The sequence below is a fragment of the Dendropsophus ebraccatus genome, chromosome 11 (genome assembly GCF_027789765.1).
Source record: "Dendropsophus ebraccatus isolate aDenEbr1 chromosome 11, aDenEbr1.pat, whole genome shotgun sequence".
Taxonomy (NCBI): domain Eukaryota; kingdom Metazoa; phylum Chordata; class Amphibia; order Anura; family Hylidae; genus Dendropsophus; species Dendropsophus ebraccatus.
The window spans coordinates 62684516-62708971 of record NC_091464.1 but is presented as its reverse complement, the minus strand read 5'-3'; the positions used below and the strand labels follow the sequence as shown (position 1 = coordinate 62708971).

Below are 24456 nucleotides of genomic sequence, written 5' to 3'. Positions count from 1 at the left end.
CCTGGTAATACAATTGTATCCAGTCTAGCTCTGTAAGCTAAACAGCCTGCACTCCAGACTGATACATTGTACATAGCTAGTCCTGCTCTCAGCGGAGAAGTGAACTAAAAAAAAATTATTTAAAAAAGTTGTAAAGCTGTCTCATATCATTGTTAACTTAGAATATGTTGTTACAATACTTATTTCATTAATTGGGGTCATATAGTAAAGGGGTCTTCCGACTTTCTTTAGGATAGGCCATCAATACTATGGTTTTGATGGGGATACAACTCTCACATTGATCAGCTGATTGAAGGGACTGCTCCTCTTGGGTTCCTACCAGGCACAGTGCCATACATTGGGTAGTGACTGTAACTGGTACTGCAGTTTACTTTATTACTGCACAAAATACTAAGCAGCATACTTAGTTCAACAGTCCTCATGTTTTACCAAGTGTCTGGCGAAAGTGAGGAGGCCAAGAAGCCAATCTGCTTTGTCCAGTATATGTAGATATAGAACTTTGTTGGCCAGGTAATCTTGATGCATGAAGCCATATCTCTAGTTGGGCCTAGTCATAACCTGAAAAATCAAAAACCATCTCCGTGCATTTACTGATGGCAGGACTAATGTGTAGGGGGCAACCCTATGGTCTGCCATTTGGAGATACAAGGTTCAGCATGTTCAATTAATGAATGCTGTCAGACATCTTGTTGTTGGGAATACCTTGGTATTGTGGAGGTAACTGCGTGGAGATCCCTTATTGCCCTCCTTATAATCCGTCCCTAGATAGGTAAGGATGGTGCTGGGCTACTCACACTGTACAGCTGCTTTATTTGTCCCTACGCCTGCTTATGGTATTCTGCAAGCTCTGAGGTTCTGTACTACATGGCCAAAATGTTACAGGGATTATCCCATGAATCAGGTAGGGGCTGTGCATGTATTACCACTCCATTTATTGTCTATAGGACTGCTGTTTGTTTTTTTATGTGTGGAAAATCCCTTAAAGAGAATGCATGATTGGTCAGGTAACACTTACAATATCCAGGACTGGAAGGTGTTAAGGAGAGCGGTGGATAAGCTTGTTGATCTCCTGAATCCCGTCACTGTGCAGGTGGAGATTATTGCCTCATATCTCACGACTAGGCGGCATTGCTGGCAAGCAGTACAGCAGGTGGAGGTGACCCGTAACGTATGATGATATAGATTACGTCTGACGCTGCTCTGCTCTAAAGTTCACTATGAAGGCATTGAAGGGTTTATACAATATGTAGGCTATTTCCTGTCCATAAAATCCCATGTGGAGACATGATCCTGAGATTTCTGTAGTAGAGACCCTTATGGGCAGGAATTGGCAACTTTATAGGAAATTAGTAACTTTTAAATTATTCTTGTCACTCATTATACATTGAAATGTTCTGCAGCTTTCTAGTATGCATTTTGTGCCAGTTTCTTGCTTTTCCAGATCTCTGTTTGCTGCCAGTGAGTGGAAGTATTTCTATTAACATCCTAAGGCTTAAAAGGGTACTTAAGTGAAAAAAAAAATGTTTTTAAATCAACTGTTGTCAGAAAGTCATACAGATTTGTAAATGACTTCCATTTAAAGGGGAACTCCGGATAAGAAAAACTTGTTTTCTATTGAAAGTACATTAAAAGTTATACAGATGTGTCTATACAATGTATTACTGTATCTGTGTATCTGCCACACCGGTAGCTGATGGAAATTCAGGAAGTGAAGAAAACTGCTCAACCAAGAAGGGCAGAAACACAATACAGAACGAACGCCCCCCCCCCCCCCCCCCCCCCAAACAAATGCATTTTTGGTAGTTTAAAAACTGGGATGGCCAGTTAAGTAATGCTTTATGCTTCTGCAGAAGTTTCATTTTTTTTACCTCTACCTGGAGTTCCCCTTTAAAAACCTTTCAGTTGTTGTGTGTCCTTCAGGAAGTGGTGTATTCTTTCCAGTGCTCTCTGCTGCCACCTCTGCCCATATCAGGAACTGTCCAGAGCAGAAGAGGTTTTCTAAAGGGATTTGCAAAAGCAAAGATGCTACTTAGCAAACTTATTCCATTACATAATCACTATAACTGAGGAACTATTTATTGGGGGTGGCACTTTATGACACTGTTTTGGCAATGTAGGGCAGATCTGGCAGATCTAAAGAAAACAAAATAAAATGAGAAAAAAAAACTTTCTGCCAGATCTAAAGAAAACAGAATAAAATGAGAAAAGGAAAACTTTTTGCCAGATTTGAAGAAAACAATATAAAATGAAAAAAAAAATGACACAAAAACCACATAAGTGCAAAAGTTCAGCATGGGCCTTTATTAGGGACCTGAGCATTGTTCTATAAGCCAAGCAATACAGTAAAACATCAAAAATATATTAATATGCATTGCCTATATAAGTAGCTGAACATACAGGGCCAAACAGCATCCAGGTCTAGTGTTGTAATAGAGACACTTGAGAAAGAGACCTGACCATTCTTAAAGTGCGTTGGCATAAATCTTTTAATAAATTTTATGATATTTTATATCACCATTAGCCCTTGGACCTGTGCCTACTTTACCCGTCTTGGAGTGGAGGAGGATACTGACTAGTGTAGTAATAGGTATTATTATAATGCCTATATCCCTGGTGGTCTAGAACAGTGAAGGCATTAATGTATGTTTGTATGCCTGGTGGTCTATTGCAGTCGATGTGTTAGTTTTAGCATCCCTGGTGATCTATGAAGTGAAAAGGTAACAGTAGTTCCACATCTGGTCACAGTTTTGGTCATGCTGGTTCCACAAGGTTATTCCATACTCAGTCGGCTGACACAGTGAAGGACAGCTGTAAAATGGGTGGTAGATGGTAATGAATCTCCTGGTGCACTCCCTGTATAGCATCTAATGGAATGTGGCTATAATGGTGAGATGCAGGAATGAGCCAAAATGCTGAAGGTCTTTCCATAATGTAGCAATCGTTTGTTCTTCCATGCAATGGAGGTAAAGTCTCTTAGGGTGCAAGGCACACTACGGAATTCCCGTGTATCACGCATCAGATTCCATCGCTTGTACCTGCACGCGGCGGCGTGCATCTCCGCCCGTGCCATAGACACTATTCCATGTATGGGTGGATTCCGCATTCCGCCGAAAGAATTTCCATGTCACTTCTTTCGGTGGAGTGTGGAATCCACCCATGCATAGAATAGTGTCTATGGCACGGGTGGAGATGTGCGCCACCGCTTGCGGGTACGAGCGACAGAATCCGCTGCGGGTCATACGTGGGAATTCTATAGTGTGCACGCACCCTAACTGAGTACAACAATCTAACAAATGGCTAGAGATAGGGTAACCTGTGTTTATGTACTGTATCAGGGTACCTGTGACTTGTAGTTCTTTACTCTACTTTTAATTCTCCAGTTCTTTCTGATCCTTTGCTCTTTGATACAGGTTAAGCAGGCTACTTAGTTCACAGTTACACAAATCATAGTAAAGCTCAGAGCGTTTGGTCTACATATCCTACCAGTATCTCCAGTATTTCATTCAATATCTGTTGCTTGCCTCACAGGTTCCACATTACCTATATGCAGAGTGTTGGAAGTTTTTTGACCTCAAACACACAGTGAACTAGGCCCGGCCTGAAGCCCTTGAGGGTACTAGTATTAATCTATGTGGCGCTTGTACTGCAAATCTCCAAAGTCTTAATCCCTGTCTCCTAGTTTCCTGCATTCATGAGGACCAGGATATTATGGATCCTTCACAGGAGCAGCTGAGCCCCAAGTAATTCTGACTTCTTAGGTCTAATAAATAGAGATGAGCGAACCAGGTTCGAGTTCGAGTCGATCCAAACCCAAACGTTCGGCATTCGATTAGCTGGGGCTGCTGAACTTGGATAAAGCTCTAAGGTTGTCTGGAAAACGTGGATACAGCCAATGACTATACCCATGATTTCCACATAGCCTTAGGGCTTTATCCAAGTTTAGCAGCCACCGCTAATCAAATGCCGAAAGTTCGGGTTCGGATCGAGGTTCGCTCATCTCTACTAATAAATCTTTCTTTTCCTAGGATGGAGGCAGCTGAGTAAGTTACCACAACCTCTCACTAGGCAAGGCTACACTCACCCGCATTAACTTGCTTCTTTTCTGAATAGATTGGCTGGCCAAGTGGTAATTTCTTCCTGGTCTAGAAGGTTCCCAATATGAAATAGGTTGTCTGGCAGTCAGCTTTTATTAAGATATTGCTGCTGGTGAATAAAAAAAAAATAAACATGTTATCCTTACTAAAGATGAGCGAACCGGCTTCGGGTTCGAGTTGATCCGAACCCGAACGATCGGCATTTGATTAGTGGGGGCTGCTGAACTTGGATAAAGCTCTAAGGATGTCTGGAAAACATGGATACAGCCAATGACTATATCCATGTTTTCCACAGCATCCAACTTCAGCAGCCACCGCTAATCAAATGCCGAAAGTTCGGGTTTGGATCGACTCGAGCATGCTCCAGGTTCGTTCATCTCTATTCCTTACCTATGCACGCTCCCTCTGTGTCCTCCTTTGGTGTCGCCGGTGTCCCCCGCTGACTGCAGAGCCTCTATTTCCGAGACAGACATCCCACTCAGCCAAGCACTGGCTCCAGCACTGTCCCATCTCAGTCAGTGATTGGCTGCGTGGGCTGTCTCTACCACTGATTCTGACTCTGACACTGACTGATTCGGCAGGGGACACTGGCGACACCAGAGGATGCCACAGAGGGAGCACAGACGGGTAAGGATAACATGTTTATTGTTATATATGCACCAGCAGCAATATATTTAAAAGTGTACAGTCAAATAAATAATTCATGATCTAGCCTATTTATTCACGGCCAAGAAATTGGTGTAAATAGAGCAACAGTGTATAAATGTAGAAATACCCTACAAAACCATTTAAAGTCAAAGTTGAGCTGCTCTCTAATTCCATCAGTAATAAAGGCTCCTTGTGTTGTTTATCATACATATAGATATATATAGAAACTGTTTATATTTCTTCCAGAAGATGAAAAATGTTCTCACTCTGTATAAAAAAGCGCCTTCAAATTATAGTCAGAAATAGCGGCAGTGCCATGTGAAGTGTGAGTCTGTGTAATGTGTGATACGCCCGGGGCCACAAATTATAGATGAGGACTATGGTAATATGTTACTGAAGTGGCTGTGGCGGCCATGTTGGGTTCTTTTGGTTTTCATTCCTATTCTCTTTGGCATAAACCCGCAAATTCCTATAATGGGACTATAATGGGACGCACCGAGGATATGTAACTGTGTCATTTTCTTTTCGGATAGAAACACAATGCTGGATCCTCAGTTTATACAGAACTTTTTCATAAGCTACTGAAGCTGAAACTGTGATGCCATGACCGACTTATTTACCAGCTAAAGGCCATTGTGGACGCTGGTGCGAGGGGAGCAGGATGCATGGAAGCTGCCCCAGGATGGTGGGACATCACCCAAAAACCAGGAATGTCCCGGGGGTTAGGAGGTATGCTATTGGCCACACACCCCATTTACATAGGGAGATGTGCGTCCAATAGCGATAAATTTTACCTGCACCTCAGCTGCTCCTGCTCCTTGCCAATAATTATGACCTCAGCAGCCTGGGGTGTCCCTAGCAATAAATGTCTGGGGCCCAAGCTCCAAAGGATTTATAGCTAGACCCAAAGGTTTTGGATCCTGACAGCACTACATCACTATGCGGTGCTGCAAATCAGGGTACCCGGTCCACTAATGGACCAGACCCTCTGAGCCAGCATCACTGGCAGTACCCGGAGGTCAGCGGGGCCAACCGGGTGCTGCAAAGGTCCCTTTAACTACAGGCACTGCTGAATGCTTGCAGTTAAGCTGTGATTGCAAAGCAGGAAGCTATTGGCCCCCCGCTGTGTAGTGTCCCAGTACAGGTCTGCCACTTAGTCTTATTTAACCCGTCAAAAGGTAACATTGTCACACCTCACCCCTTCTAGGACTTTCCGCACCAATAGGTGGTTTGTCCTGATCGCCCCTATTAGCAGAGTTAGATCCAGGTGCTAGGGTCTTTTGTCTGCTTTACGGAGACAGATAGACACAGAGAAAGCGCTGTTGCTAAAGCCTATAACTCTGTGCTCATTACTTTCCGCCGCACCTGCACCTGCATATTGTGCTGCCCAATGCCAGTGTGTCTGGGGGTGGGTATCACCACTCCTAGCCACCGTGACAAGTGCCCCGGGCCACGACAGCTGTGCTAAGCACTCTTGTGGCTGCAGGCAGCATTCTGCCTCCGGCCACAAGAGGTTGCTTGCCCACTCACTCATTGCGCACGTCACATCATCAGAGCACTGAGGGATGGAGAGAGCGACTATGCAGAACACAAACCAGAAGACTTCAGAGCACAGGTGAGTATGTTAAGTTTGGGTTTTTTTAGTTACAGAGGGGAGATGCCTTAATGGGGTGGGGGGCTAACTGCTGTGGGAGCACTTACTACAGGGTGGTGGGGGTCAGGAACTACCAAGGGGCATTACCTACAGCTACTACCCATTGGTAGGGGGTATTTACTACAGTGGGGTATCTACTATGAGGGGGATACTGCCCATTGGGGGCTAGCAGGGAGATTACCTATTGGGGATGCCTACTACATGGGGGTACTACCTATTGGGGGTCTAGAAGGGGTATTAACTACAGGGAGATATCTACTACATGGGGGTTACTACTTATTGGGGGCCTACCAGGAGTATTAACTACATGGGACATCTACTAAACTGGGGATACTACCTATTTGGGGGGCTATCAGGGGGATTACCTATAGGCCCCTGTTGGGGGGTAGCAAGGGTATAAACTGCAGGGAGATATCTACTACATGGGGGGTACTACCTATTGGGGGGCTAGCAGGAGGACTACCTACAGGGGATGAATACTACACTAAAATGTTTGTATGGCAGATTCTGTGGAGACGAGTTGTGGCCAGGAGAAGTCTTTATGATGAACAAGCCAGAAGGAGAAGAAAGTGAAAACTGAGCGACTGCGATTAGAGAACACATTACCTGTGAGTCACTGGATGTAATACACATTACCTGTGAGTCACTGGATGTAATCTACCTCTATATGGGTCTGTGCATGGGGAGATATTGGTCCTTGTACTGTAGATTTTATTTAGTAACAGTAAGATGGTATTAATCACTGTGGTGATAATAGTGGTAGTAAAGGTGTAGCAATAATATTTGTTTATAGTATAACTGGTTTTGTTGCTAGGATTAGCCATTCAGACTTCTAAAATGTGGCATTAAAATTTCTTATTTAGACATAGTGGAAGATTGATCAAACTGGTGTTAGGGTGCCTTCACACACACCAGATCCGCAGCAGATTTGATGCTGTTTTCAGTTATTTAGATCAAATCTGCTGCGGATCCGCTGCAGCAAATGCGCTGTGATATGGTGTGTGTGAAGCCACCCTAAAGTAGAATTGTCTCAGTTGCCCCTAGCAACCAATCAGTTCCCACCTTTTATTTTTAAAGAATCTGTGAGGAATGAAAGGTGGACTCTGATTGGTTGCTAGGGGCAACTAAGAGAATTCTACTTTACACCAGTTTGATAAATCTCCCCCATAGTGTTGTGTATCGAACCTCATATTGAGCAAGAAACAACTCAGAGGGCATGTGCCCCAGAGGGTTTAGCAACCTAGCAAAGCCCCTGTCAGCAACTTTTAGGGATTCTTAACTCCCTACTATTCAACCAGTCATGTCTGGACCTGCATTATGCTGCATCCATTTTGCCCTTCCTTTCCAGGTTGAGGGGGCAGGTTGACCAGTCTGGGTTTGAGTGGGTGGGGGTGGGGTGAGGTTGTTCACCAGTCTGGGGTGGGTGGCAGGATGACCAGGTGATTTGGAGAGAAAAGAGCCATGGAAGCAGTTTGTGTGAGGATGGGGTCTTTTTGGTCTAATTTAGGCTTTTGAGATCCAGTGTATGTATTTAGGTGTCTGGTTGAGGTCAGAAACAATGTTGTAAATTGGGGGCGCTTTATTTTATACTTATGTTCTCAGTGACCTCCCTCCCCAGTATTACAAAAGTAATTAAAATGGGGAAAAAACTAGTTTTAGAAAAAAAATAGTGACAATTGGTGTTGCTACATGTGGATAGGTCGGAACTATTTAAAGTGCACCTGTTACGATTTATAAGGAAAAAAAAAATGACAGACATAACTCATCACTGTGCACAATTGTCAGATGACTTCTCCGCCATTTCTTTACAGACGGTAGCCTCCGGCTGAATGAAGGTGATATACTCTAAGCAATAATGCAGGAACGTTAGAAGAGGGTGTTATTATAATAATGCGCTCTATAATCTGTTTCCCTCGGTTGCAGGCTCAGGAACAAAGCCCCCTTTATTCCCATAATTCCTCTTAAGACATTACAGAGGATATAGGGGTTTTGTCTCTATAGGGAATGCTTGGCTGGATTCCCACCAGGTTATTAAGTAAAGATTATGAATAGCTGAAAATATTTTTTAGGCCTAAGACCAAACATGACATAAAGGCCCAACAGAGTTCACTCAGGAGTTTTTGCACTTGTGACACTAATCTACTGAACATGTCGCTGCTGGGGGCTAATCTCTACCTCGTAGTATTAACCCATTAAAGGTCAGTGCGTCAGTAAACTGCTACATCCAGTTGAAACTTTAACCTCATTGTTTATAGTTTGATACAGTTTGAAAAGGTCTTAATGTTAGGTCAGGGACCCTAAATCCTCTTCGTAGGTACAAAGTCCCATATAGTTTTCGTGGCTTCATAGTCTTCATTTGTTTCCACCTCTTTTTAGCTGGGTACAATTACAGAACAACCATCTTGCAGTCAGGGCCGCTTCTGCCATGAGGCGGAATGAGTATTCCGCCTCAGGCGGCACATTCTGGGGTCCCTTTAGGGGCGGCAACTTCTGCCCTGTCATCTGACTCCCGCCGCCCGCTCAGGTGTCCCCCTTTCCGCATCCCTAGAAGCTGCAGCTCTGCAGCTTCTAGGGATGCACTGCCGCCAGACTCGTGGCCCTCGGTGACAGGAGAGGACGCCCCCACTCACACTATAATCCTCTCCCCTGTACGGCATCCGCTGGGTGACAGGCCCCTCCCCCAGGCCAGGTCACAATGCTGTACAACCTGGCCTGGGGGAGGGGCCTGTGTGGTGTCTTCTCCTGTCACCGAGGGAAAGGAGAAGCGGTGGATCCCGGTCCGGATGGTGAGGAGGGGAGCAGGTGGGGGCCCTCAGGTTTTGCCGGGACTGTCCTGATTCTGACGAGACAGCCCCGGCAAAACCATGTCCCGGGAAGCTCCGCCCTCTGCCGCGGGAAGCCCCGCCCCTGCCGAGCGCGAGTGATGTGTCACCCATGCAGAGCGGGAGAGGAGTCCCTGGAAGACTAGAGGGGCCAGACTGGTGAGGTGAGTATGGCTTTTTTTGTTTTAAATACAGATGAAGGGGCTAGTGGTATGATGATGAAGGGACAGGAGGAGGATGAAGGGAGAAGTAGTATGATGATGGAAGGGCAGAAGGATGAGAGGGGTAGTAGTATGATGATGAAAGGGCGGAAGGATGAGAGGGGTAGTAGTATGATGATGAAAGGGCAGGAGGATGAGAGGGGTTATACTATGATGATGAAAGGGCAGAAGGATGAGAGGGGTAGTAGTATGATGATGAAAGGGCGGAAGGATGAGAGGGGTTATACTATGATGATGAAAGGGCAGAAGGATGAGAGGGGTAGTAGTATGATGATGGAGGGACAGGAGGATGAGAGGGGTTATACTATGATGATGAAAGGGCAGAAGGATGAGAGGGGTAGTAGTATGATGATGGAGGGACAGGAGGATGAGAGGGGTAGTAGTATGATGATGGAGGGACAGGAGGATGAGAGGGGTTGTACTATGAGGATGGAGGAGGAAGGAAGATGAGAGGGGTTGTAGTTTGATGATGGAAGGACAGGAGGATGAGAGGGGTAGTACTATAATGATGGATGGGCAGGAGGATGAGAGGGGTTATACTATGATGATGGAAGGGCAGGAGGATGAGGGGGGTTATACTATGATGATGGAAGGGCAGGAGGATGAGAGGGGTAGTACTATGATGATGGAAGGGCAGGAGGATGATAAAGTGGGTCGTAGTATGATGATAGAGGGTCTGGAGGATAAAGGTGGGGGTAGTAGTATGATGATAGGGCAGGAGGATGAAGGGGGGAGGAGGATGAAGGGGGGAGTAGTATGATGGTGGAGGGGGAAGGAGGATGAAGGGGGGAGTAGTATGATGATGGAGGATGAAGGGGGGAGTAGTATGATGATATGGGTAAGGTGGTCTCTGAGGCTAACAGTATTATTGAGGGTCTGAAGCTGGCAGTATTAGGCCGTCTGAGGCCTATACTATTTGGGGGTCTCTAACACTTGGCTCCCCATATGTCACCACCATTAAGACTGGCACTTATACATGCTCCTCTGCAGCCGCCGCTGCAGTATCATGTTACTTCTTCGAGCGGAGAGCGGCGGCTGCGGAGGAGCGCACGCTCTCCCATAGATGGGCTATGGGACAGTGAGACAGGCGGGATCCTGCGGCGGAGAGTTCCACCGCGGAATTCCACCTGTTTTACTCAGTGTGAACATACCCTTAGTGTATGCACTTCTGTTATATAGTTCTGTATGCACTGTTGGTATGTAGTTATATATGCAATGCTGGTATATAGTTGTGTTTGCAGGGGAAGGGGCGCAGTTTCAATTTTCGCCTCAGGCAGCATAGAACCTAGAATCGGCCCTGCTTGCAGTCTCTCGAAGGGTGGGATTCCCAATGATGACATACAAACCTTTGTGTCTCCATGGTAACAGACTACAAGCAAACCTTGGGTAGTCTCATCCTGCAGTCACATGGGGAGATTTCTGAGGAGTTTACAAGAGGACTGTAAAAGGTTACGTAACCATCTCAAAACAGTTTGTATTCCACCAGTACACAGATGGATAGACCAAGAGCGAGGTGTAAGGTAGCCAAGGTAACCTTTAAGTAACTAAAGGCCTTTCTTACATTAGCTAATGTTAAAGGGGTATTCCGAAGAGCCTGTGTGTAAAAAAAAAAAAATACTTCATATGGCAGGTCCTTTCTAGCATGTATGGTGGCATAGAGTCCCCAGTGCCTGAGTGCTTTGATCTCACCACTCCATTTACTTGCCACTCCAAGACTACACTTCCCAGTAGCCTTTGCGGTTACACTCAGTCTGCTGAGTACTCTACTACTTTTTCTCATCCCTCCCTGCCCACCATGTCATATCACGTGACGTCTTAATGTTATAGCTGTGATATGGTTAAGGGGCCTGATGCAGTAGCGTAATTTGGTGGGGGCAGAGGGGGCGGATGCTCCCGGGCCCACACAGGCAGGGGGCCCACTGAAGATTTTGCCAGTTAATGCTGACCGCAAAAGCTATTGCTTTTGCAGACAGACTTAACAAATGTTTATTGGCTGTAGGTGGCCCCTGGCCATCATTTAGTGCTCCAGGGAGGCCCACACGGCTACCGAATGTTTTGTCTGACTATTTAGCTGTATGCGCTTGTATGCGAGGAGAAGATACAGTTGAATGCAGCAGGGTGATTGACAAGAAGAGAAGAGCATTGGCTCTCCACCCTGCCAATCACTGTTGTGGCCACAAGAGGCCATTCCCTCCCTTACGGCTGTGGGACATAGATGATGTCACTTGTGTGCTCACAGAGCAGGGAGAAAGTTGACATCAGAAGACTACAGTACTGCAACCGCACAGCAGGTAAGTATGGCTTTTTTCCCCTTAGTTATAGAGGAGGAGACCTATGTGGGTGGGTGGGGCTAACTCCTAGGAAGGATTTCATATATGGGGGTTGGGGTATGGGATGTCCTGGCCAACTTAAAAGGGTATACCTAATTTGGAGGAACAGTACAGTCTACTTACAGTGGTGGTGGTGGTGTCTAACCACCAGGAGCATTACCAGGTAGATTACTGCTGGGAAAGGGGGTGGCCACATGGAGAATACATACCAGGGGGATTACCTAGATGAGATAGTGCTGGAGGGGATGCCTACATGGAGGATACTACATGGAGGTCTAAATACTAGATAGATGCGCAAAGGGGTAGCTAACTTCTATATGAGGGCACAGAGGACCCTAACTAGTACTACATGGAAACAGAGGAAAATAATAACTATATTGGGGCACAGAAGGCCTAACTACAGAGGGACCTCAATACTATTTGGGGAACCACAGGGAGGGTCTATCTTCTATAAGGATGAACAAGGGGGGATAATCTACTATGTTAGGGTATAGATGGTGGGCTTTTTACAATATGAGAGCATAGAGGGACCCTGCAAACTATATGAGGGCTAAAATTGGGTCTGAATACTACACGGAGGCATAAATTGGCTGCTCTCATATACCCTGTACGCCATGATTATCTGGGCTGATTTCTCCTACATTTTTCATGTATTGTTTCTATGGATTTATAGTAATTATTCCTTTTAGTTATGTTGCAGTCTGGCTTTTTTGTATACAGGTTATTTAAAATAGTTGCCTTGAACTGCATGGGACTATTTACTATTACCCAGCATTTGTACTATACATTTACTCTATTTGTACTCCTTTGGGTGTTGCTAATTTGGTCATTGACCATCAGCTATGGTGTAGTCCTCATGCTGCCCAATAGATATTAGACAGATAGACATGAAAAAAAGAGATAGAAGAATGGATGGATGACTAGATAAAAAACAGAAACAGCACCACAGCTTCCTCTATGTTGTTTGTGGTATAACTTGTTGTAATCTCTTTTAGTGGAACTGAGCTGCACTACCACATCCAAGCTTTGGAGGAGAGAGGCGCTGTTTCTGGAAAAAAGGCAGCTATGTTTTAGCAATGCTGGATAACCCCTTTATTTTTTACATGGTTATATATGTGAGATGTAGAAAGTCTTTTCCACTGTTCTCAGTCTCTGTTCACTATGAATAATGTTGTAGAAAATACCCTATATTATTCGGAAAGCATTGTCATCTGCTGAGGTTCCTTATGGGTAACATACTGTAATTGGTTGGGGGCCCACTGAGGCTCACTCGCCCCCCCTAGGCTGAACCCCTAGCTACGCCCCTGGCCTGATGTATGAGCAAATGCTACAGCAGGCCAGGCCTCTAATGAGGACAAGTGTCACATGGTCCTTGTCTCTGGTCTGCAGTTAGCTAACGATGACCCGGACAAGCCGGAAGACTACGGACTATGGGAACAATGTGTTGTGGTCTCTATTGGTTTGGAGAAATGAAACCCTGCATTTCAGCATTAAAATCTCATACCATCTATAAAACACAGTGGTGATAATATAATGGTTTGGGCCTGCTTGCTGCATCTGGACCAGGACGGCTATCATTTTTTATGGAACAATGAATTCTTAATGATGCCAGTAAATGTGATGTCATCTTACAGATGTTCCTTGTCAGCAAATAATCTAAACATTTTATTCTGTATATGTTTATAAAAAATGTAAGATCTCACAGACTTGTAATACTTGTTTTCACCACTAGATGGTAGAATCCCAACAAGTAATGTCCCTGGCACTATAAGGGTGCTTTTACAGAAACAGATAAATCGCTTAAATGCCCGTTTAGAGTACGACAGGTGATGATTTTTTGTTTTAAGCGATAGGCAATTAGATGACAAGATAAATCGCTATGAAAAGTCGTTAATGCGATCGTAATTGCATTCGTATATATTCTGTGAAAATTCGTAATTGCGTTCGTATCTCTATACTGTGACCGATGAGCGTTTACACAGAAAGACTTTAGAACAATTAACAATGATTTTGAGGTCAGCTGAAAAAGATGCAATCAGCAACATACAAACAAATTTTCGTTTAATCAGCGCTGCGGAATTGGTTCTCAACATACAAATACATTTTATTATTAGAGATCAGCGAACCTGGAGCATGCTCGAGTCCATCCGAACCCGATCGTTCGGCATTTGATTAGCGGTGGCTGCTGAACTTGGATAAAGCCCTAAGGTTGTCTGGAAAACATGGATACAGCCAATGACTATATCCATGTTTTCCACATAGCCTTAGGGCTTTATCCAAGTTCAGCAGCCACCGCTAATCAAATGCCAAAAGTTCGGGTTCGGATGGACTCGAGCATGCTTGAGGTTCGCTCATCTCTAATTATTATTATTATTATTATGCTGCGTTTACACCAAAAGATTATTGATTAAATCCGAACGATTTAACAACTTTTTGTACAATAATCGGCCCGTGTAATAGACCCTTAAAGGGGTTGTCCGGCGATAAAAAATTATTCACAGAATAACACACATTACAAAGTTATACAACTTTGTAATGTATGTTATGTCTGTGAATGGCCCCCTTCCCCGTGTTTCCCCCCACCCACGCTAGACCCGGAAGTGTGGTGCATTATACTCACCGCATCTCGTGTCGTCCACGGTCTCCGATCGTCAGCAGTGACGTCCCGATCTTCCCGACGTGGCCGCGTCATCAGCCGCTCAGCCGCGATTGGCTGAGCACAGTTATGCTCAGCCAATCGCGGCTGAGCTTCGGATGACGCTGCAGAGGGCGGCTGGCACTCGGGAAGATCCGCCGGCCTCCCGAAGAAGACGTCACTGCTGAGGATCGGAGACCGTGGTCGGCACGTGACAGGTAATGTATAGCGCACCACACTTCCGGGTACACGGGTGGGGGTGGTGGGACACGGGGAAGGGGGCCATTCACACACATAACATACATTACAAAGTTGTATAACTTTGTAATGTGTGTTATTCTGTGAATAATTTTTTATCGCCGGACAACCCCTTTAAGGGTATTTAATATACAAGTAAAGATCCAGGAATAGTTCTCATTCATTTACATGGTGATGTGTAGCAAAAAAAAAGACTGAATACATCTTAACTAGAGATGAGCGAACCTCGAGCATGCTGGAGTTCATCCGAACCCGAGCGTTCGGCATTTGATTAGCGGTGGCTGCTGAACTTGGATAAAGCCCTAAGGCTATGTGGAAAACATGGATATGGTCATTGGCTGTATCCATGTTTTCCAGACAACCTTAGAGCTTTATCCAAGTTCAGCAGCCCCCGCTAATCAAATGCCGAACGATTTGGTTCAGATGAACTCGAGCATGCTCGAGGTTCGCTCATCTCTAATCTTAACATTAAAGGGGTTGTTCACAAAAAAAACTTTTTTAAATCAACTGGTTCTAGAAATTGCCAGAGATTTGTGATTTACTTCTATTAAAAAAATCTCCAGCTGTTGTATGTCCTGCAGGAAGTGGTGTATTCTTTCCAGTGCTCTCTTCTGCCACCTCTGTCCATGTAAGGAACTGTCTAGAGCAGCAGCAAATCCCCATAGAAAAACTCTCCTGCTCTTAAGACTAGAAAGAATACACCACTTCCTGCTGGACATACAGCAGCTGATAAGTACTGGAAGAATTCAGATTTCTTTAATAGAAGTAAATTACAAATGTCTGACACTTCCTGGCACCAGCTGATTTGAAAGAAAAAAACATTTGGGGCAACTACCCCATTAAGATCAGATCATTACCATTTTGTAATCTGATTTTTGATAGAGGACTGTCAGGGAGACTGTTGCTTGTTGCATGAATGCTACTATCCTGTGTTAGCACTTTAGGGTGCCTTCACACATACCGACTCGCAGCAGAAAACTCCCTGCGAGTTTCTGCTACGAGCCGAGGTCCTGGAAGGCCCCTATCACTACATACAAGCAGTGGTCTGAAAGACCGCTGCGTGTATGTAATGCAGCCGCCCCCTTAACCCCTTTGGCTCCCGCACCGCTGTCTCCATACATTACCTGGCTCTGGCTGCACGGGGTCCCGGGGTCCTGCTCTGCCGCCCAGCCAATCAGTGGCTGCGGCTGGGCAACACACTGATTGGCTGGGCGGCAGAGCAGGACCCCGGGACCCTGTGCAGCCAGAGCCAGGTAATGTATGGAGACAGCGGTGCGGGAGCGGTGCGGGAGCCGAAGGGGTTAAGGGGGCGGCTGCATTACATACACGCAGCGGTCTTTCAGACCACTGCTTGTATGTAGTGATAGGGGCCTTCCAGGACCTCGGCTCGTAGCAGAAACTCGCAGGGAGTTTTCTGCTGCGAGTCGGTATGTGTGAAGGCACCCTAAAGCACAGTTGTTTCGCGCCATCCAGTGTTTCTTCTGGCCAGGGAGACTGTTGCTTGAACCCTACTATCCTGTATTAGCAATTTGAAGCACCGCTTTTTGGACTGCAGAGGCATAGCTCATTGCTCCTAATGGTGCGTTTACACAGGCAGATTTATCTGACCAATTTTGGAAGCCAAAGTCAGGAATGGAATTAAAAAGACAAGGAATCTCAGTCTTTCCTTTATGACCTGCACCCTGTTTATAGTCTGTTCCTGGCTTTGGCTTCAAAAATCTGTCAGATAAACGCACCATAAGAGTGGTACAGGAATTGGTGCCAGCTCTCTTCTTTTGTTAAAATTAGTAACCCCCCCCCCCAAGCTATACCCATTCTTGCTTCTCATTATTATACAACAGGGCACTGGCTGAATCTGATTTGGTTGCCAATTCCAAAAGACTGCTAAAAGGCTCTTTTATGGCCTAAACTTACAAGGAACCTGTCTCTAGGTGGCACTAAAGAGACAATTTTCTGTCCATGTCAGGAACTGTCCCGAGTAAGAGAGGTTTTCTATATGCAATTGCTCCTGCTCTGGACATTTCCTGAAACGGACAGAGGTGGCAGCAGAGAGCACTGTGTCAGACTTTAAGGAATACGCCACTTCCTGCAGGACCTACAAATACTGCTGATAAATACTGGAAGACTGGAGATTTTTAAATAGAAATGACTAATCTCTATACATTTCTGACACCAGTTGATTTAAAGACTATTTTAAACCCCTGAGCATATAGAGTGTGGAAACCAGGCAATAGATAGAATGGTGGGATTTCTCAATAGTAGCCCACCTGCTTGTTGATTGCCTTGTTTTCATAAACTTAAAAAAAATAATCTAAAATTACAAAATAATAAATAAAGGTATAAACGATGTTATGTTCCACACATTGACCCTATAAATCAGACTTCCCTGCATATATAGCACCAACATATTCCACTGTGCTGTATGGTGGTTGTTAAAGTTACCAAAAGACTGTACACCTATGAAGAACAATGTTCTCCAGCTGTTGCAAAGCTATAGCTTCCATCATGATGCTGATGATGGGAGCTGTAGTTTTGAAACAGCTGGAAAGCCACAGGTTGGAGAACACTGCCCTCCAGCACACAGGGTACATTGAGTGTCCTATACATCATTCCCTATATAATGTATCTGTTTTTAATCCCTGGCCATCCACCTGTCCTAAAGCCATAGTCTGCCTCTCCTCTCTATAGTAACTAAGTTCCAGGACCATGTGGAAAATTACAGAGAAATCCTCCGCCTTGTGCGTTAGTGAAATTTACTGTTGCCAGGACAATGGGACACAAATGAGGAAAACGTGCGGTTCCCAGGAACCTGTCCTCTTAGCTGTAAATCCTGCAGTACAATCCAGTATCCCGGGCCCCGTATAGTGGGGTCACTTGTTCCCTGCCGCTTGGGCATGTCCTGTGTTTGTTGTGGATCTGCTCCAGGAGTGTTAACTTGTCACATTAAGTGAAAAGTGAGAATTGCATATCACTTTGTTATCTGTAACCGCTGTTACAATGTGTCGGGCCAGGAAGATTGTGCTATACTGAGAACCCACTTAATCCTTGTATTTCTGTATAAGGGTATGTTCACACAGAGCAAAAGCAGCGGAATTCCGTGGTGGAGAGATCCCACCTGGCTCAGTGTCAGACAGTGTCTCGTGGGCTCGTGCATCTTTGCTCCCACCGCTCTCCGCTCAAAAAATTAACAGGCGCGAAGGCACGCGAGCCATCCCATAGAGACACTGTGTGACACTGAGGCTGGCAGGATTCCATGGCGGAGAGATCCTCCGCGGAATTCTGCCGCTTTTGCTCCATGTGAACATACCCTTAGTGGGCACTAGTGTCACATGGAGGCATCTAGGTGGCACATATAGTTACATTTATTTGCATTTCGTATAGATCATTCAGCTGACAGCGATCTCTTTCTAGCCTCCCATACACATGCATGCTCAGCTTACTCGGGTGTGCATATATTCTGAAAGGAAAGGGGAAGGAGCTTCTGCCATATACCATTGGTGGCAGCTTATCTACGTGAGAACAAAAGAATGGAACAGCAAATGACAGTCAGTAGACCCCCATACATATTAGAAGTTGGTCAAAATTGGCAGATTGGCTAACTTAAAGGGGATGAAATTTTATTTTACTATGCTACCGGGGCTGCGGTGGAGATGCCAGGGATATATACTTACCTGTCCTGCTCCACCGCTGCTGCCGTGTCCCTGGACACCTGTTCTCCTGGACTGCTAGTGATTTTAAAACATTTGGTGAAGTGCCGTTCCTGCTGGAAATGAAAGCTCAGTATAGACTCTATACTGGCTACACTGACCAGTATAGACTCTATACTGGCTACACTGACCAGTATAGACTCTATACTGGCTACACTGACCTTCCATTTCCAGCAGAAGCGGAATGTTGCTTGCTTTGCTACACTGAGCTACTGGCACAGACAGCTTCTCTTACCTGATATCCCGCTACCATCCCTTTACCTTCTGTCTCTCTCCCCTTACCTTATAGACTGTAAGTCCTGACGGGCAGGGTCCTTTGTCCCTATGTACCAGTCTGCCACCCACCTTGTTTATGTAAGGTGATTTGATTTTGTAATGTTCTGTCAGTCACCCCCCATTGCTTGTATAGTGCTCTGGAATAAAGGGCACTTAAAAAAAAAAAAATTAAGTGTAATGTCTATATGCTAAAGTGGTGGTAAGGCTAGTTGGTATTTGCCTGCCAGCTTAGCCAGAGATAGGAGTGTGTCTTGACGCCAGTTAAAACATTAAACATTACTGACTTCAGCTGTGCAATACATAGACATATAAAATACTGACACCTAGTGGTGAAACTTCAGACCACTTTTAAACCTGAAAGAGGAAGCTTTTTGAGAGGCACACAGGAGAGACAAAAACACCTGTGGTGGGACACCACACTAATATGTATAATATAGACATCAGGGCAGGATGACAAGGGGTATCCTCTAGAGGGGGCAGGTTTGACCATCATCATATACCAGGATTCTCTTCTGTAAAAGCAGACTATGAGACTATGAAGATATATAAGTTGTGATGGCTGATTAGTTTAACAGAGAGGCCTGGTTGACTTTTCAGAATATTACATTGATCCAGGGATTTATTCCGAAGATAGGAAGAATTTTTCTTTTGCCTTCCTCTGGATCAACACAGTACAAAACAAATGTATGTTACATGTTCAGAATCTTTTGCCTGATATATAGGTTCTTCTTCTTTTCTGCAAAAATGTGATCATGCCATTACCTAAGGTTGCAAGGTGTTCTTAGCAGTGGGCTGGGTGTTCGTGTACTGACTAGGTGCTTGTCACAATGGCCAGGAGTGGTATACTCACCCCTAGGGATGTACTAGCACTGGGCTTTAAAAGTTTATGCAGTAACCTGAGGTTGCTAGGTGGTAACAGCAGAGGGCTAGGTGTTGGTGTTTTGGTTGGGCACTTGTCACAGTGACCAGGAGTGGTGAAGCCCACCCCTAGGTGTACTAACACTAGGCTTTGTAAAAGCTAGCCGTGGGTGTGTGTGGGTGCAGGTGTGAGGCAAAAATTAGCACATAGTCCAGCACCTAACCAGAATAACATTGTACTTATGGAATCTTTAGTGCAATATAGTAGTACATTTTAAAGGTGAAAGTGCGGAAAAGATAATCACAAAAATACGCAGAACAATGTCCTATCCCTTGATAGACAACACATAAAGCTTTGTCTGGGAGCTGGGAGGCTTGTAGCATTAGGGGGCAACCTTTGGGCCTTGCCTAATAAGTATAGAACTCTGCTGGGGAAACTTGTACTGTGTGTGACTTAGTTGAAGAAGCTCATACTCACGGTTAGGACTGAGAAGAAGTAGAAAGACCACCTTAACCCCACAAGGTTTCCCAAGTAGGTCGAGCAAGAATCAATGGAATTCTTTGACTTTGCACTTTGTTCCACTGCAGACAAATCCTGGATAGATGTATTTTTCTGAATGGGTTACAGGGACTAACCTACTAATTGTGGGGAAAGTGCGAAAACAAGAGTGGTGTGAGTGTGGGACAGGTAGAAAAGTGTGAGGCACCCAAGCCAGCGATTGGACAACACAAAATACTGTGAGAACAGAGTTAACCCTTTCAGACCTTCATCTGTGCAATATAATATGAGAGAATGAGACCGCAAGTGGTGAAAGTGCAAAATGGCACTCATCATCCCAGAGTGTGACACCTGACAGATACATTTTGACAGATGGAATACAGAAGTAGTGGAACACCTGAACTAGGACACTACAGTGGGGCTGCAGGTGCAAAAATAACCACAGAGTCCAGCACTTAACCATGAACAATTTACTGATGTAATCTTCAGTACAATACAATATATTTTGGCAATAAAGGTATACGGTATAACACAGAACAGAACAGTCCCTTCTCCTGATGGACAACACAAAAGAGTTAACTAGGTTGCCTGAAGTATAGGTGTGTAGTAGTGATAGAAGGTTACATAGTTACATAGTTACATAGCTAATACGGTTGAAAAAAGACATATGTCCATCAAGTTCAACCAAGGAGGGGATGGATACAGGGAAGGGAGGTATACAAGGAGGGGATGGATGCAGGGAAGGGGGGGTATAAGGAGGGGATGGATACAGGGAGGGGGGGGGTATAAGGAGGGGATGGATATAGGGAGGGGGGTATAGGGAGGGGATGGATACAGGGAGGGGGGGTATAAGGAGGGGATGGATACAGGGAGGGGGGGTATAAGGAGGGGATGGATACAGGGAGGGGGGTATAGGGAGGGGATGGATACAGGGAGGGGGGATATAAGGAGGGGATGGATACAGGGAGGGGGGGGGTATAAGGAGGGGATGGATACAGGGAGGGGGGGGTATAAGGAGGGGATGGATACAGGGAGGGGGGGTATAGGGAGGGGATGGATACAGGGAAGGGGAGGGGTGATAGGTTTTATAAATATGCATTTATATTATTTTGCTCTAAGAACTTGTCTAGGCCGGTTTTGAAGCCCTCTACTGTTTTTGCTGTGACCAGATCCTGTGGTAGACTGTTCCACAGATTCACAGTTCTCATGGTAAAGAAGACTTGTCGCCTCCAGAGATTGAACCTTTTTTTCTCCAGGCGGAGGCAGTGCCCCCTTGTCCTTTTGAGGGGGTTTTACCTGGAACATCTTTTCCCCATATTTCTTGTAGGAGCCATTTATATATTTAAATAAATAAATAAATCATATCTCCCCTTTAAACGTCTCTTCTCCAGACTAGACAAAATTCCTCATAACTAAGATGCTCCATTCCCCTTTTTAGTTTAGTTGCCCATCTTTGTACCCTCTCCAGCTCTAGAACATCCTTTTTATGAATCGGGTTCCAAAACTGGACGGCATACTCCAGATGAGGCCGCACCAAAGCTTTATAAAGCGGTAATATTATATCCCTGTCCCGAGAGTCCATGCCTGTTTTAATGCATGACAATATCCTGCTGGCCTTAGAAGCCACTGACTGACATTGTGTGCTGTTCTGTAGTCTATTATCTACAAGTACACCCAGATCCTTCTCCATCAGCGACTCTCCCAGAGTAACTCCCCCTAGGACATATGATGCATGTGGGTTATTAGTACCCAGGTGCATAACTTTACATTTATCCACATTGAACCTCATTTGCCAAGTGGACGCCCAAACACTGTGTGTCTAAGTCCTCCTGTAACATCTGCACATCCTCCATAGACTGTACTGTACTACAAAGCTTGGTGTCATCTGCAAAGATAGAAACATTGCTGTTAATTCCATTCTCAATATCATTAATAAACAAGTTAAACAGAAGGGGGCCCAGTACTGACCCTTGGGGTACACCACTTATTACCGGGGACCATTCGGAGTAGGAATCATTGACCACCACTCTCTGGGTACGATTATTAAGCCAGTTTTCAATCCAGTTACACATTAAATTTTCCAGACTGATAGACTTTAACTTACCCATCAGACGTCCATGAGGCACTCAAACGCTTTTGCAAAATCCAGGTACACTATATCCACAGCCGCGCCGCCATCCAGGCTTCTACTTACCTCTAGATAGAAACATATCAGGTTGGTTTGACAGCTTCTGTCCTTAGTAAAACCATGCTGGTTATCACTTATAATACTATTAGCCACTACATATTCCTGGATGTAGCTTAAGCTTACGGGTCTATAGTTACCTGGGGAAGTTTGAGAGCTCTTTTTGAAGATCGGCACTACATTTGCCTTACGCCAGTCCCTCGGCACAATACCAGTCAGCAAAGAATCACCGAATATTTCATACAAGGGTAGAGAAATTACAGAACTGAGTTCCCTAAGAACTCTGGGGTGTAATCAATCAGGCCCTGGAACTTTGGTTACATTGAGTTTATTTAATTTATCTTGGACCATATCTATAGTAAACCAGTTCAGTACATTACATGCATTAGCTGCATTGGCCCCACCCACCTCAGCACTGGCCCCACCCACCTCAACTCCATCCTCTTCTTTTGTATATACAGAGCTGAAGAACTCATTAAGTAACTCAGCTTTCTCCTGATCCCCAGTTATTAACTCCCATTAGGGGTCCTTTTTTTTTTTTTTTTTTTTTGCATTAATATATTTGAAGAATTTTTGGGGGTTTCTTTTGCTTGGCTTATGAATAGGTCTGGCTTTCTATAGGAAGGCTAAGGGGTTGTCCAGGGGCATTGTCTAGTTAGTACAGAACTCTGCTGGGGTAACTGAATGCATAAGTGTGACTTGCTAGAAGAAGGTCATGCTCTCTGATTATACTCTCTCTATACACTAACTATAAGGACCGCCTACCAAGCACTGGCTGGCAGAAGCTGGGACTAACCTCTTATTGGTAGGGAAACTTCTAAGTGAGTGTGATAGGCTGTGTGGTATGAGATATCCAGGCTTACAATTGGACAGCAGACAGAACAAGGAATAGCAAGTTACACCCTTATATCACCTTTAGCTGTGCACCAGACAAGTATAGTGAGACACCAAGTGGTGAAGTAGCAAAGTACAGACTTCAGCCCAGAGTGGTGGCGAGAAGTAGTGGCACACCTGCACTGGGACACTACAGTCACTTGAGGTCGGGGAAGCAAAGGAAATAATGGGAGAGGAGTTTAGTCCACTGTTTGTAAATCTTCATTGTTCTGTGTTTTTCAGGCTGGAAGTGATGGGGAAAGTATTGGGAACTGTCCGTTCTCCCAGCGTTTATTTATGATCCTGTGGCTGAAAGGCGTCATCTTTAGCGTCACCACAGTAGATCTGAAAAGGTGATCTTGGTTATTCTTGGTTATTTGATCAGTAAACCAGATGTATTTCTAAGTAATGAGAGATAAGCGATGCCCTAGTGTTACGATGCTCTTACACCTTATAACTAAAGTCATCCGAATCCGCTGAAACAGTATAAGATGTATGGGGTTTGTGGAGAGAAGGGACAACATGGATGTTTTATGCGCACCTTCTTGTTTTAAGGCCACTGTGTGCCACACAAAATTTTTTAAAAAGTCCATACCTCTTTATAAATTCCCCTCTATATGGTTATTAGCGACCTGTGTCTGCAATACTCTGTGGATAACCCATACATTCCCTATAGGAAACCTGCCGATCTACATAATCTGGCACCGGGAACTAACCCGCCATTCATGACATTTGATGGGGAGGTGAAAATTGATGTGAATAAAATCGAAGAATTCTTGGAGGAGAAATTAACAGTGCCAAAGTAGGTCCATTGTGTATTTTTGCATGTGATTAGTCAATTTTTCTAAAAAAAATAGACAAGGAGTTCACTACGCTATAGTATAGTCCAACCTATTCTTTGCGGACGCTTCAAAAATTGACATGTCAGTTTTGTGCGCCCGCTATTCATTAAATAGCGGCCACACAAAACTGACAGGGCAGACAATGTAAAGTGCGGCTCTGGACGCACTTTTCATTGTCTGCTATGGATAATTGGGATACAGACGCACCCGAATGCACACGCATCCCAAATAAAAAGAAATGAAGTACATCCGGCCGCTACTGCAGTACTGGCTGGGATGAACTTCACTGACACCGGCCGTTCTGTAACAAGGCCATGTCACAGAACGTCCGGTGTCATACATAGTGTGAACCCAGCCTTACTGTAAATTTTTATGTCATATCATTGTACAATATAATGGTCACTTATACATGTACTACTTTATTCAAGGTATCCTAGACTTGCACCAAAACACCCAGAATCCAATTCAGCGGGTAATGATGTGTTTGCTAAATTTTCAGCCTACATAAAAAATCCTCGAAAAGATCTAAATGAAAGTAAGTAGATAACTTCTGA

General features: G+C 44.8%; 1 protein-coding gene across 2 annotated transcripts in view; it reads left to right on the top strand.

Annotated features, from left to right (window-relative positions):
- Positions 1-24456, top strand: part of CLIC6 (chloride intracellular channel 6) — a 45587-nt gene that overhangs the window by 16883 nt on the left and 4248 nt on the right. For both annotated transcript variants that reach the window (XM_069945427.1, XM_069945426.1), the window contains exons 2-4: positions 23304-23413; positions 23737-23862; positions 24331-24437. In XM_069945427.1, the coding sequence (XP_069801528.1) occupies positions 23358-23413; positions 23737-23862; positions 24331-24437 (289 nt within the window). In that variant the 5' untranslated portion in view covers positions 23304-23357. The remainder of the gene's footprint in view (positions 1-23303; positions 23414-23736; positions 23863-24330; positions 24438-24456) is intronic.